Genomic DNA, 12,350 nt, shown 5'->3' with positions numbered 1-12,350 from the left:
CACCTTCTCCACCTATCTTCTTTACTCTCCATCTTCGGTCCGCCTCCCCCTCTCTCCCTATTTATTCCAGTTCCCTCCCCCCATCCCCCTCTCTGATGAAGGGTCTAGGCCCGAAACGTCAGCGTTTGTGCTCCTGGGATGCTGCTTGGCCTGCTGTGTTCATCCAGCCTCACATTTTATTATCTTGGAATCTCCAGCATCTGCAGTTCCCATTATCTCTGACCCTCTGTCTTGATATTTTTCAACAACTGGTTTTCCAAATGTTTCTTTTTCAGGGGATTTGTTTTCCTTGGTGGGACCTCTCTGTTTTCACAGAGTTAGCAATAATTCTAGGTCTCCAATGGTGAGAAAGTGGGAACAGGGTATTGAGTTTAATAATCAGCCACGATCATACAGAAGGGCTGAATAGTCTACTCCAGCTCCCATTTTCTTTGTTTCTATGTTTCATTCCGCCAGAAAGAGAGATGAAACACAAAGAGCAAAAAAATTCTTTCATTAAGGCAGCATCCCACAAGTATTCTTGAAATTGAGAATAATGGTGAATCTCTGTATTATTTGCCTGTGACAGTTTTGACAGTGTCCCTGAGGAAGGTGATGAGTGAACTTGCTCTTGATCTACTGATCTTTCTGGCAGTTCAACGTAACAGAAACCACTTTGAGTAGAGTCGAAGGTACCAGAAGATGTAAGAGCAGAAATAGATTATTCAGCCCATTGAGCCTGCTGCACCATTCAATGACATCAAGGCTCGTAGAGTTCATAGAATCCCTACATTATGGAAACAGGCCATTCAGCCCAACAAGTCCACAGCACCCCTCAAACGACCATTCCACCCAGACCCATTCCCCTACCCCTGTATTTCCCATGTCCATCCCACCTAACCTAAACATCCCTGAACATTACGGGCAATTTAGCATGGCCAATTCACTTAGCCTGCACATCTTTGGATTGTGGGAGGAAACCGGAGCACCTGGAGGAAACCCACGCAGACACAGGGAGAATGTGCAAACTCCACACAGACAGTCGCCCGAGGGTGGAATCAAAACCAGATCTCCAGCATTGTGAGGCAGCAGTGTTAACCACTAAGCCACCATGTCACCCTGATAATCCTCTATTCCACTTCCCTGACATTTCCCCATCAACCTTGATTGCCTTACTGATCACAAATATGTCTATCTCGGACATATACTTAATGACCCAGCATCAATAGGCCTCTGTGGTAAAGAAAATCCACAGATTCACCACCCCTTTCATCTCTGTGTTAAATCGGCAACCTCTTATGCCAAGATTATGTCCTCAGGTCCTCGACTTTCATACGACAGAAACAACCTTTCTACATCTGCTTTGTCATGTTGCCCAAGAATGTTGCAATATTTTCTGGTCTCCCTGTTATAGGAAGAATATTATTAAGCTGGAGAGAGTTCAGAAAAGATTGACTGGGTTTTTGGTGGGAATGGAGGGTTTGAGTTATAAGGAGAGGCTGGATAGGCTGGGATGTTTTATGGAGCATATGAGGGTGAGAGGTGACTTTATAGAGGCTTCCAAGATCATGAGGGGTATAGATCGGCTGAATGGCTGATTCCTTTTCCCTAGGGTGGAGGATTTCAACACTGGAATGCGTATTTTTAGGGTGAGAGGAGAAAGATTTTAAAAATACATGAGGGGCAACTTTTTTATACAGGGAGTGGTTCATGTGTGGAATTAACTTTCAGAGGAAGTCGTGATTGTGAGTATAGTTACAACATTTAAAATACATTTGGATAAGTACATGAATAAGAAATGTTTGGAGGGATAATGGCCAAGTGCAGGCAGGTGGGACTTGTTTAGTTGGGGATTATGGGACTGGTTGGACCGAAAAGTCTGTTTCCATGCTGTATGATTCTAGGACTATGTCTGTAAGATTGTCTCTTATTCTTCTAAACTCCAATGAATATGGGTCCAACCTGCTCATCCTCTCTTCATAGCACAGTCCAACCATACCTGGTATAAACTTTGTGAACCTTCTCTTGACACCTCCAATGCCAGTGTATCTTTCCTTAAATACGGGAACCCAAACTGTTCATAGTATTCCAACCATGGTATTGCATATATTTGGCAAAATTTCCCTATTTTCACACTTAATTCTTTTTGAAATAAAGGTCAACATTCCATTTGCCTTCCATTACCCTACTTTGAAAGCTAGTTCTTTGTAATGTATATTCAAGGACTGTCAAATACTTCAATGCTGTAGCTTTCTACACAGAAGATAGTCATATGTCCTATTAAGTCCACGTCAGCTTTCTAAGTAGCTTTATTGCATCACTCAATGTCCCTAAGAGTTTTGTTCTTGCATTACTCATCCAAATTCCCTTTTGAAATCATTATCTCTACTTCTACCACCTTCAAAGGCGCTTGGTTCAAGGTCATTACCACTCACCCATAAAAATAGCTCTTCCTCACATTCCCCCTGCATCTCGTGGAGGAAATCTTAAATCTGTGATCCAAGCCTGTAAACCTTCAGTAAATGGAAATAGATTCTCTCTGTCTCCCTCAGTTATGTATATGTCGACTGCTACCAGATTTCCCACCAATCTTATTGCTCCAAGAAGTAGAATCTTTACTCATTGTCAGCAGTCCATCAGAATCAATGACAGTGTCTCTGCAGCACGATGACTCTTTGTGTGACTGAGGAGGACAATGTAAGATCGAAGGGATTTTCCACAGTGGGGACAGGTTATAGGGAACTGGATTCACAACCTGGGTTGGCATCTTCCTCCTTCCTCTGTCACTGATGTTCCACCTCACAACCAAGTCTCCGAGCTTTGAAGTGGTCTGTGCCTGGATGGATCAGGAGATGCTAATCATTCTGAGCTTGCTGAATTCAAAACCAGTAACAACATTATCATACCACTGTTCTTTATTTGGTATTGTTGCTATGCTGCAAACAAAGGAAATATTTCTGGTCTCTGCAGTGTACAGGGGAAAATCACTAATATCTGTCACTTTCTTTTCCCTTTGTTCTGAAGGTGTGGATGTGTGGAGGTCACATGTACGATGCTCCTTGTTCCAGGGTGGGACACATTTACAGAAAGTACGTCCCTTACAAAGTTCCCTCTGGGACCAGTTTGGCAAGGGTGAGTATCTTAGAGAGTGGCTATCATCCTTTTTCAGAGAAGACTGTAGCTTAAGCTTAATAAGTGTTTTCCTGTGACATATGAACATGGATGTCAATGTTAAAGACACCCATCCCTCAAGGGGAGAAAATCAGGACTGGACAATACTTAATAGAACATAGAACAGAACAGCACAGAACAGGCCCTTCAGTCCACGACGTTATGCTGACCATTGATCCTCATGTATGCACCCTCAAATTTCTGTGACCATATGCATGTCCAGCAGTCTCTTAAATGACCCCAATGACCTTGCTTCCACAACTGCTGCTGGCAACGCATTCCATGCTCTCACAACTCTCTGTGTAAAGAACCTGCCTCTGACATCCCCTCTATACTTTCTTTCAACCAGTTTAAAACTATGACCGCTTGTGTTAGCCTTTTCTGCCCTGGGAAATAGTCTCTGGCTATCAACTCTATCTATGCCTCTCATTATCTTGTATACCTCAATTAGGTCTCCTCTCCTCCTCCTTTTCTCCAATGAGAAGAGTCAGAGCTCAGTCAACCTCTCTTCATAAGATAAGCCCTCCAGTCCAGGCAGCATCCTGGTAAATCTCCTCTGAACCCTCTCCAAAGCATCCACATCTTTCCTATAATAGGGCGACCAGAACTGGACGCAGTATTCCAAGTGCGGTCTAACCAAAGTTTTATAGAACTGCAACAAGATCTCACGACTCTTAAACTCAATCCCCCTGTTAATGAAAGCCAAAACACCATATGCTTTCTTAACAACCCTGTCCACTTGGGTGGCCATTTTAAGGGATCTATGTATCTGCACACCAAGATCCCTCTGTTCCTGCGCACTGCCAATAATCCTATCCTTAATCCTGTACTCAGCTTTCAAATTCGACCTTCTAAAATGCATCACCTCACATTTATCCAGGTTGAACTCCATCTGCCACCTCTCAGCCCATCTCTGCATCCTGTCAATGTCCCGCTGCAGCCTACAACAGCCCTCTATACTGTCAACGACACCTCCAACCTTTGTGTCGTCTGCAAACTTGCTGACCCATCCTTCAATCCCCTCATCCAAGTCATTAATAAAAATTACAAACAGTAGAGGCCCAAGGACAGAGCCCTGTGGAACACCACTCACCACTGACTTCCAGGCAGAATATTTTCCTTCTACTACCACTCGCTGTCTTCTGTTGGCCAGCCAATTCTGTATCCAGACAGCTAAGTTCCCCTGTATCCCATTCCTCCTGACCTTCTGAATGAGCCTACCATGGGGAACCTTATCAAATGCCTTGCTGAAGTCCATGTACACCACATCCACAGCTCGACCCTCATCAACTTTTCTAGTCACATCCTCAAAGAACTCAATAAGGTTTGTGAGGCATGACCTGCCCCTCACAAAGCTGTGTTGACTGCATTTAATCAAGCCATGCTCTTCCAGATGGTCATAAATCCTATCCCTCAGAATCCTTTCTAACACCTTGCAGACAACAGACGTGAGACTTACTGGTCTGTAATTGCCGGGGATTTCCCTATTTCCTTTCTTGAAGAGAGGAATTACATTTGCCTCTCTCCAGTCCTCAGGTACGACTCCAGTGGAGAGCGAGGATGCAAAGATCTTCGCAAGTGGCAAAGCAAATGCATTTCTCGTTTCCCAAAGCAGCCGAGGACAAATCTGGTCCGGGCCTGGCGACGTCAATCTTAATGTTTGACAAGATTTTCAACACTTCAGCTTCCTCTATCTCTATCCATTCCAGCATGCACACCTGCTCTTCAAAGGTTTCATTCACTACAAAGTTCGTTTCTTTCGTAAAGACAGAAGCAAAAAACTCATTTAGGGCTTCCCCTACCTCCTCAGACTCCACACACAAGTTCCCTATGCTATCCCTGATCGGTCCTACTCTTTCTTTAACCATTCTCTTATTTCTCACATAAGTGTAAAATGCCTTTGTGTTCTCCCTAATCCGTTCTGCCAAGCCTTTCTCGTGCCCCCTCCTGGCTCTCCTCAGACCATTTTTGAGCTCTTTCCTTGCCTGCCTGTAATCCTCTAGAGCTGAGCTTGACCCTAGCTTCCTCCACCTTATGTAAGCTACCTTCTTCCTTTTGACGAAAAGCTCCACTGCTCTCATCATCCAAGGTTCCTTTATCTTACCCCTTCTTGCCTGTCTCAGAGGGACATATTTATTCATCACTCGCAACAACTGTTCCTTAAACAGTCTCCACATGTCTATAGTGCCTTTACCATGGAACAATTGCTCCCAGTCCATGCTTCCTAACTCATGTCTAATCGCATCATAGTTTCTTCTTCCCCAATTAAATATCCTCCCATTTTGCCTAATCCTCTCCTTCTCCATAGCTATGTAGAATGTGAGGCAGTTATGGCCACTATCACCAAAATGCTCTCCCACCACAAGATCTGATACGTGCCCCGGCTCGTTTCCGAGCACCAAATCTCGAATGGCCTCTCCCCTCGTCGGCCTGTCAACGTACTGAGTTAGGAAACCCTCCTGAACACACCTTACAAAAACAGCTCCATTCAAATCTTCTGCTCGAAGGAGGTTCCAATCAATATTGGGAAAGTTAAAGTCACCCATTACAACAACCCTACTACGTCCGCACTTTTCCAAAATCTGCCGACCTATGCTTTCTTCAATCTCCCTGCTGCTATTGGGGGGGCCTGTAGTAAGCCCCTAACGAGGTGACTACTCCCTTGCTGTTCCTAATTTCCACCCACACTGACTCGGTAGGCAGATCTTTCTCGACAATGGAAGCTTCTGTAGCTGTGATTAGTAGTGCTACACCCCCTCCTCTTTTTCCCCCCTCCCTATTCTTTTTAAATGTTCTAAACCCTGGAACATCCAGCAACCATTCCTGCCCCTGAGAAACCCATGTCTCTGTTATGGCCACAACATCATAGCACCAGGTACTGATCCATGCTCTAAGTTCTCCAGCCAATTAATTTTTTTACAATGCAATGTGACAATACTGTGGCTTTAAGAGATGTGTTTTGTCCAGTTGTTTTTAGACAGAGCCTGGGGGACAAGTACCTAGCAGTCTATGAGAAGATAAACAACTTGTGAAGCCTTGGGTGTTTTCTTAACAATTGAAATAATAGAAGCAGCCTGAATGTGTGTGTTTTTGAGTTCCCTCAGAACCAGGGATTTTTAGGTTTAGCTTTCAGCAGTTGCTGTTGGGATCTTGAAGATGTGGAAGCTATTTGTACCCCTCTCTTGGTTACAGCCAAAATCTGGGGGTTCTGTGCCTGTTACGGGAATTGCATGTGAAACGGTCTGTTTTCTGAATTTGCCTTTTGCCAAGGGTGTGTTTCTAGGATGTTTCTATATTGGAGCAGTTAATTAGTAATAGGTACTGCATCTACTCTTCTGCTAAGTTTTCCAATAGAGTTAAGCTTTTACGATCATTTCCTTCTTTTGACGTATTTTAACAATGTTGGATGAATAAAGTGTGTTTTGTCTTAAATCTGGCAGTTTGACCAATCGAATTGTATCTGGTACACAACACTTTAAATTTTCCTTTAAAATAAGAAAATGTTAGGGTCTAGGTTATCTTCTGAATAGTTTGAGGGAGTTTGGTCTGGTCTATAACAGCAGGGATCGAATATTGGACAAGACATGTCGAAAAGGCAGGTAGGAGCCTGATGAATTGTGGTCTGATGGCTTAAATGTAGTTGTAAGTGAAAGGGAAACCACAGAGTCCCTGTAGCTGATCCAAGACAGGATCTGTCAGTTCTCCAGGATCTGTCTGTTCCCCTGGCTGTGGACACAGGGGAGTTGGTGTGCTCTCCTCTCAGTCCTCAAGACATTCTGAATGCTTCTCAAACACCAAGCTCTTGCCTACCCTGTATCCTCCGATTTCCCCTTGATTTCAGGGACGTCCTTTCTCAAACTCATCCTGATGCTCCTATTAATCTGTAAAAATTACAATTGACTTTCCTCCTTTGGTGCCAACGTAGGACTTCTTGAAAAATTCAATGACGGGGGTGCTGATGCTGCACTTTCCAACACTTATGCTAATGTCCCAAAACAACAGAAACATTCTGTTCGGAGACTGCAAAGCAGGCTTTGTGTTGATTAAATGTCAAGATTTTTAAATCAAGCGCACTCATGATGAGTAGACTTAAATAATACTGCCAGTATTCACACTAAAACAATTAAAAGAAAAAAGCCATAAGTACCTCTGGAGCTTTAAAAAAAAGATATCTGATTGAGACAGACTTGAGTTTTTTGTTGAAGTACGGTTTTATTTGTAGCAAACTCTTTGTGTGCATTGGAAAGGTTCCCAACCTTTGGAAATGTTGATCATAATATAATGTGTTGTGGCCAAGGTTGACTGATAAGATATGTGCTGTTGTTAATTGTAAGTTTTGTGATTTTATTTTGGATTAAGGTTAGCTTTATGTCATCTTTGAATCAAGGAACAGCTGACAACAAGATAACAAGGTGCAAAGCTGGATGAACACAGCTGGCCAAGCAGCATCTTAGGAGCAGGAAGGCTGACGTTTTGGGCCTAGACCCTTCATCAGAAATGGGGGAGGGGAAGAAGGTAACTTCTTCAGGTTAGGCATCCTCAGAAGAGGCTCTGCAGTGGTGTTAAAATTGTATCAGAGATGGTAGGAACTGCAGATGCAGAAGAATCTGAGATAACAAAGTGTGGAGCTGGATGAGCACAGCAGGCCAAGCAGCATCTTAGGAGCACAAAAGGTGACGTTTCGGGCCTAGACCAAGTCTGAATTCATCATTAGCAGAGTAGACATCATTTCCAATGAAACTCAAAATGGCACCTTTTGAAATGTGAATGATGACAAAAATTAATCCACTTCACACTTGGCCTACTGTCCACAGACACCTTCCAAATAAATATCACTGCCAACCCATTGAAGTGTTAGTGGGAGCTTACTGGTGTACAAATTGGTCACTTACATTTCCCACATTACAACAGTGACAACCATGAAGCATTATTTAATTGGTCATAAAAGCAATTTGTTACATCCTACGGTTGTGAAAGATGTTATGAAAATGTAAGTCTTTCTTTCTGTTGCTCCCCAGATGAGATTTATTGAGTCTAATTATACTGGAGATGGACAAAATTGTTTCACACAGATTTCTAACAACATATAATTTATAAAGTACTTTGAACATAATAAAAATTTCCCAAATTATTTTGTGGAAAATCATGAAGCTTAAGTGGTTGACTGTTAACTGCCCTCTGGGCAATTCAGGATGGGCAATAAATGCTGCCTGGCCAGCAACGGCCTCATCCCGTGAATAAAAAAGAAAATAAAAGACACGCATATGATAATAGATATTAAAGGAGATAAAGGTGATCTTCAGTTTTAAAGAGCTTCTTACAGGAAGAAACGAAGGTGGAGAGTTGGTGAGGTCTAGCTATTGAGGGAATCCCAAAATTTTGGGCCTACAGGGAGCTGAAGGCATGGCTGCTGATTGTGAAGTGTTGAAAATCAGGGATGTTGAAGAGACTAGATTAAGGCAAGTGGAGAGACCTCAGTGGGTTGGGACTTCATAAGAAATCAATGTCAGGGAGGGAATCAAAGGTTGACCTGTGAGTAAATTCCTTTTGTTATGACTATTGATTGCATTGAGTTTGAATTGTTAAGCAATTCTGGGGTAAGATGTCAAAGAGAAGTCTCCAATTCTGTGTTCAGCAGTACAAGTGACCTGTGCCACCTGTAGGCATGGGTAGCCCCAGTCAGGAAAGAACAAAGGATTATACAGGTTTATATAAAACCAGCAGTACTACGATTACTTATTAATACTATAAATCTCAATGCTTCCTTCATCTTTGTCCCCAAGCTGTTACTATTACTTACATTTAGCAATAGCTTTGTTCGATGAATGTAAACAGGAAAAGATCGCAGTGAGGGATCAGGTATCTCATACAGTCGTAGAGTCTTACAGCTGAGCCACAGGCTCTTCAGCCCACCTGTTGTAGACTGAATAAAGAATATCAAATTACACCAATCCCATTTAACTGCACTTGGCCCATACCCTACTATGCCCTGGAAGAGCAGGTATTGTTATCTCAGCGAGTCATAGGTTCAAAGAATCATGCAGCACCTTCGGTCCAACCAGTCCATGTTGAACAGATAATCAGTAACAAAATAATCCCACCTGCTTGCTCCTGGCCCCTATCCTTCCCAACCTTCCCAATTCATGTACTTATCTAAGTGTCTTTTAATAACATTTTTTAATATAAAATCAACAGTTGGTTCATTTATTAATGTAGGAATTTAGGAGTGGACACTATTTCAGCTTAGAGTTTAATGCTCTTGGTCTGATGTCAAACCATTTGAAGAAACAAACTATACTTATCACATTAGTTGCAAAGGGAAACTCTAACTTCATCTATATTGTTTCATTTAAAGTCACATATCTCAGGAATGCAACAACATTGTTTATTGGCGACTTTCTGTATTCCATGACTGCTTTCAGAGAATCTAATCAAAAGCAATATCCTTTCATGAACATTTTGTGCAAAGATAGGAATTTGAGACTGAATAAACATCCTCTCCTGACTGTTATATCTGTGCTAACATTGGCCCATTCAAGACAGCTACATTAACATTGTAAATATCACTCTCATTGAATTACTATCTGAATCATCCACATTTCCAAGAGGAGATACAAGTTAGGTTTTTACTCAGCACTCTAATGAATGAAAGGAAGTCAGACATGCCGAAATTCATTCATTCAGGGTGGTGGTAAGCTTGTCTCTTTTTGGGATTTGTATGGCATGAATGTTACTTGCCACTTTTCAGCCCAAGCCTGGATTTTGTCTCTATCTTTTTGCATATGAACAAGGACCACTTCAGTATCTAAGGAGACATGAAATGTGCAATCATCGATGAACATCCCCACATATGAAATACTTTGGAACAAGGTCATGATGAAGCAGCTGAAGATGTTTGGACCTGGGACACCACTGTGTGGAACTCCTCCTATATCTGAGATGTGAAGGGCCTGTTCTGCGCTGTATTGTTCTATGTTCTATATGTTCTATGACTGATCTCTGACAACCATAACTACATTCCTATATGCCAGAATGGACTTATTAGGGATAGTCCACATGGCTTTATGCAGGGGAGATCTTGTCTCATAAACTTGATTGATATGTTGATTTGATTTGGTTTATTGTTGTCACATCATAGTTTGATATCCATCCTACCATGGTGGTGTCATCAGCAAACTTGTAGATGGCTATGCAGTGATGGATGTACAGGGAGAAAGCATTTCGGAGGGGCTCCAACATTGAGGGTTATTGTGGAAGAGGTGCAGTTGTCTATCTTCACTGACTATGGTCTGTGGGTCAGGAAGTGGAGGATCCAGTTGCAGAGGGTGGAGCCGAGACCTAGACCTTAGAATTTTGAGAATACTTTGGAGGGGGTTATGGCATTGAAGGCAGAGCTGTAGTCAATAATTAGGAGTGTGATGTAGCTGTCCTTGTTGTCCAGATGTTCCAAGGATGAGTGCAGGGCTTGGGAAATGGTGTCCTCTCCGGACCTGTTACATTGGTAGGCAAATTGCAAGTGATCGAGGCAGGCTGGAAGGCTGAAATTGAAGTGGACCATACCAGCCTCTCAAAGCACTTCATGATTATGGAGGTCAGCGCCAATGGGTGGTAGTCATTAAGGCACATTGCATGTGTTTTCTTAGGTACAAGGATGATGGTGGTCTTCTTGAGGCAGGTGGGAACTTCAGCTCATAGGAAGGAGAGGTTGAATATGTCAGTGAATACCTTCGCCAGCTGGTCCACACACGATCTAAGCACACATCCTGGGATTCTGTTCAATCCGCTCACTTTCCTTGGAAGACCAATCTGATGTCAGCAGCAGTGATGGAGAGAACAGGTGCATCCTGGGCTAGTGGGGCAGGCGGCACTGTGGCGCTGGCATTCTGCTTGAACTGAGCTAAGAAAACACTGAGCGCATCAGGGAGGGATGTGTTTTGTGTGCTACCTTAAAACATAGAACATAGAAAAGTACAGCAGAGTACAGGCCCTTTGGCCCACGATGTTGTGCTGTGGAATAATCCTAATCCAAAAATAAAATAACCTAACCTACATTCCCCTCAATTCACTGCTGTCCATGTGCATGTCCAGCCTGTGCAGGAATGGAGTACAATTGGGAAATCTTGGCAACAGGGCCAACTGGAAAATGTTTACATAACTGCAGCTTCTAACCTCAACACGCTTCATCAGTTGACCCCCATCACTCTTCTCCCATCACCCCAACCCTTTAATTTGTCACTTTATATCCAAAAACCCCCCTTCATCTATATTTTATCTTATGGATAATTATCCCCTCCAACCGCATTCACAAGGATGTCACACAACCGACAATGAGCGACGCATGTTTTAAACATTGCTTCCCCAGAAAGATTTGGCCCAGGCCATCCAGGAACTGAGGAGCTGCTCTAGCCCAGAGATAGGAGTCACTTGAGCAAGATGGCCTGAGCAGAGATCTCAGTGCAGGTGGGCAGCTATGGGCTCCACCCAGTATCCTGGTCTCGGTGCCACAGAGAGGTCAGCCAGGGCAAGTGGCCTTGTGATGTTATGTCAAAACAACTTTACTTGATAGTATCAAGCCAAGTGAGTTTGCGAGTGGAAAAAGAGGCCAGGCTGGAAGGTTAATATTCATCACCAATACTACATGGACAGAGCGGCCAGATCGTGAGACAATTTTTATTTGTTCACAGCATGTGAGTATTGGTGGCTCAGCTAACATCTTAGCGCAAAAGTACTGTGGATGGTGGAGATTTGAAATGAAATCATAAAGTGCTGTAGAAACTCAGCAGGTACGCAGAGGTCGTCTGAACCATAGTACAAATGCAGATACCCTTCGAAAGAAACAGAATAGTGAAGAACATGTTTGATATGCTTGCCTTTTTTTGTCAGTCCGTTGATTAAAGGAGTTGGGAGGTCATGTTACAACTGTACAGAACATTGGTTGGATAACTTTTGAAATATTAGGTTCAATTCTGGTCTCCCTGGGATAGGAAAGATGTTGTGAAACCTGAGAGGGTTCAGAAAAAAGTACAAGGATGTTGTCAAGTTGGAGGGTTTGAGTTATAGAGAGAGGCTGAATAGGCCAGGGCTGTGTTCCCTGGAACATCAGAGGTTAAGGGGTGACCTTACAGAAGTTTATAAAACCATGAGGGGCATGAACAGGATGATTCGGAAAAGTCATTTTCCCAGAGTGGGAGAGTCTAAAA

The 12,350-nt window shown here is 43.0% G+C and overlaps 1 protein-coding gene across 2 annotated transcripts in view; it reads left to right on the top strand.

The window, feature by feature from the left end:
• Positions 1–12,350, top strand: part of galntl6 (polypeptide N-acetylgalactosaminyltransferase like 6) — a 1,211,583-nt gene that overhangs the window by 1,082,540 nt on the left and 116,693 nt on the right. For both annotated transcript variants that reach the window (XM_059644874.1, XM_059644875.1), the window contains exon 9: positions 3,004–3,111. In XM_059644874.1, coding sequence (XP_059500857.1) covers positions 3,004–3,111 — 108 coding nt within the window. The remainder of the gene's footprint in view (positions 1–3,003; positions 3,112–12,350) is intronic.

This window comes from Stegostoma tigrinum, chromosome 3, assembly GCF_030684315.1.
Source record: "Stegostoma tigrinum isolate sSteTig4 chromosome 3, sSteTig4.hap1, whole genome shotgun sequence".
In the NCBI taxonomy this organism is placed as follows: Eukaryota; Metazoa; Chordata; class Chondrichthyes; order Orectolobiformes; family Stegostomatidae; genus Stegostoma; species Stegostoma tigrinum.
The sequence above is the reverse complement of the archived record's forward strand: the minus strand, read 5'-3'. Positions and strand labels throughout refer to the sequence as shown.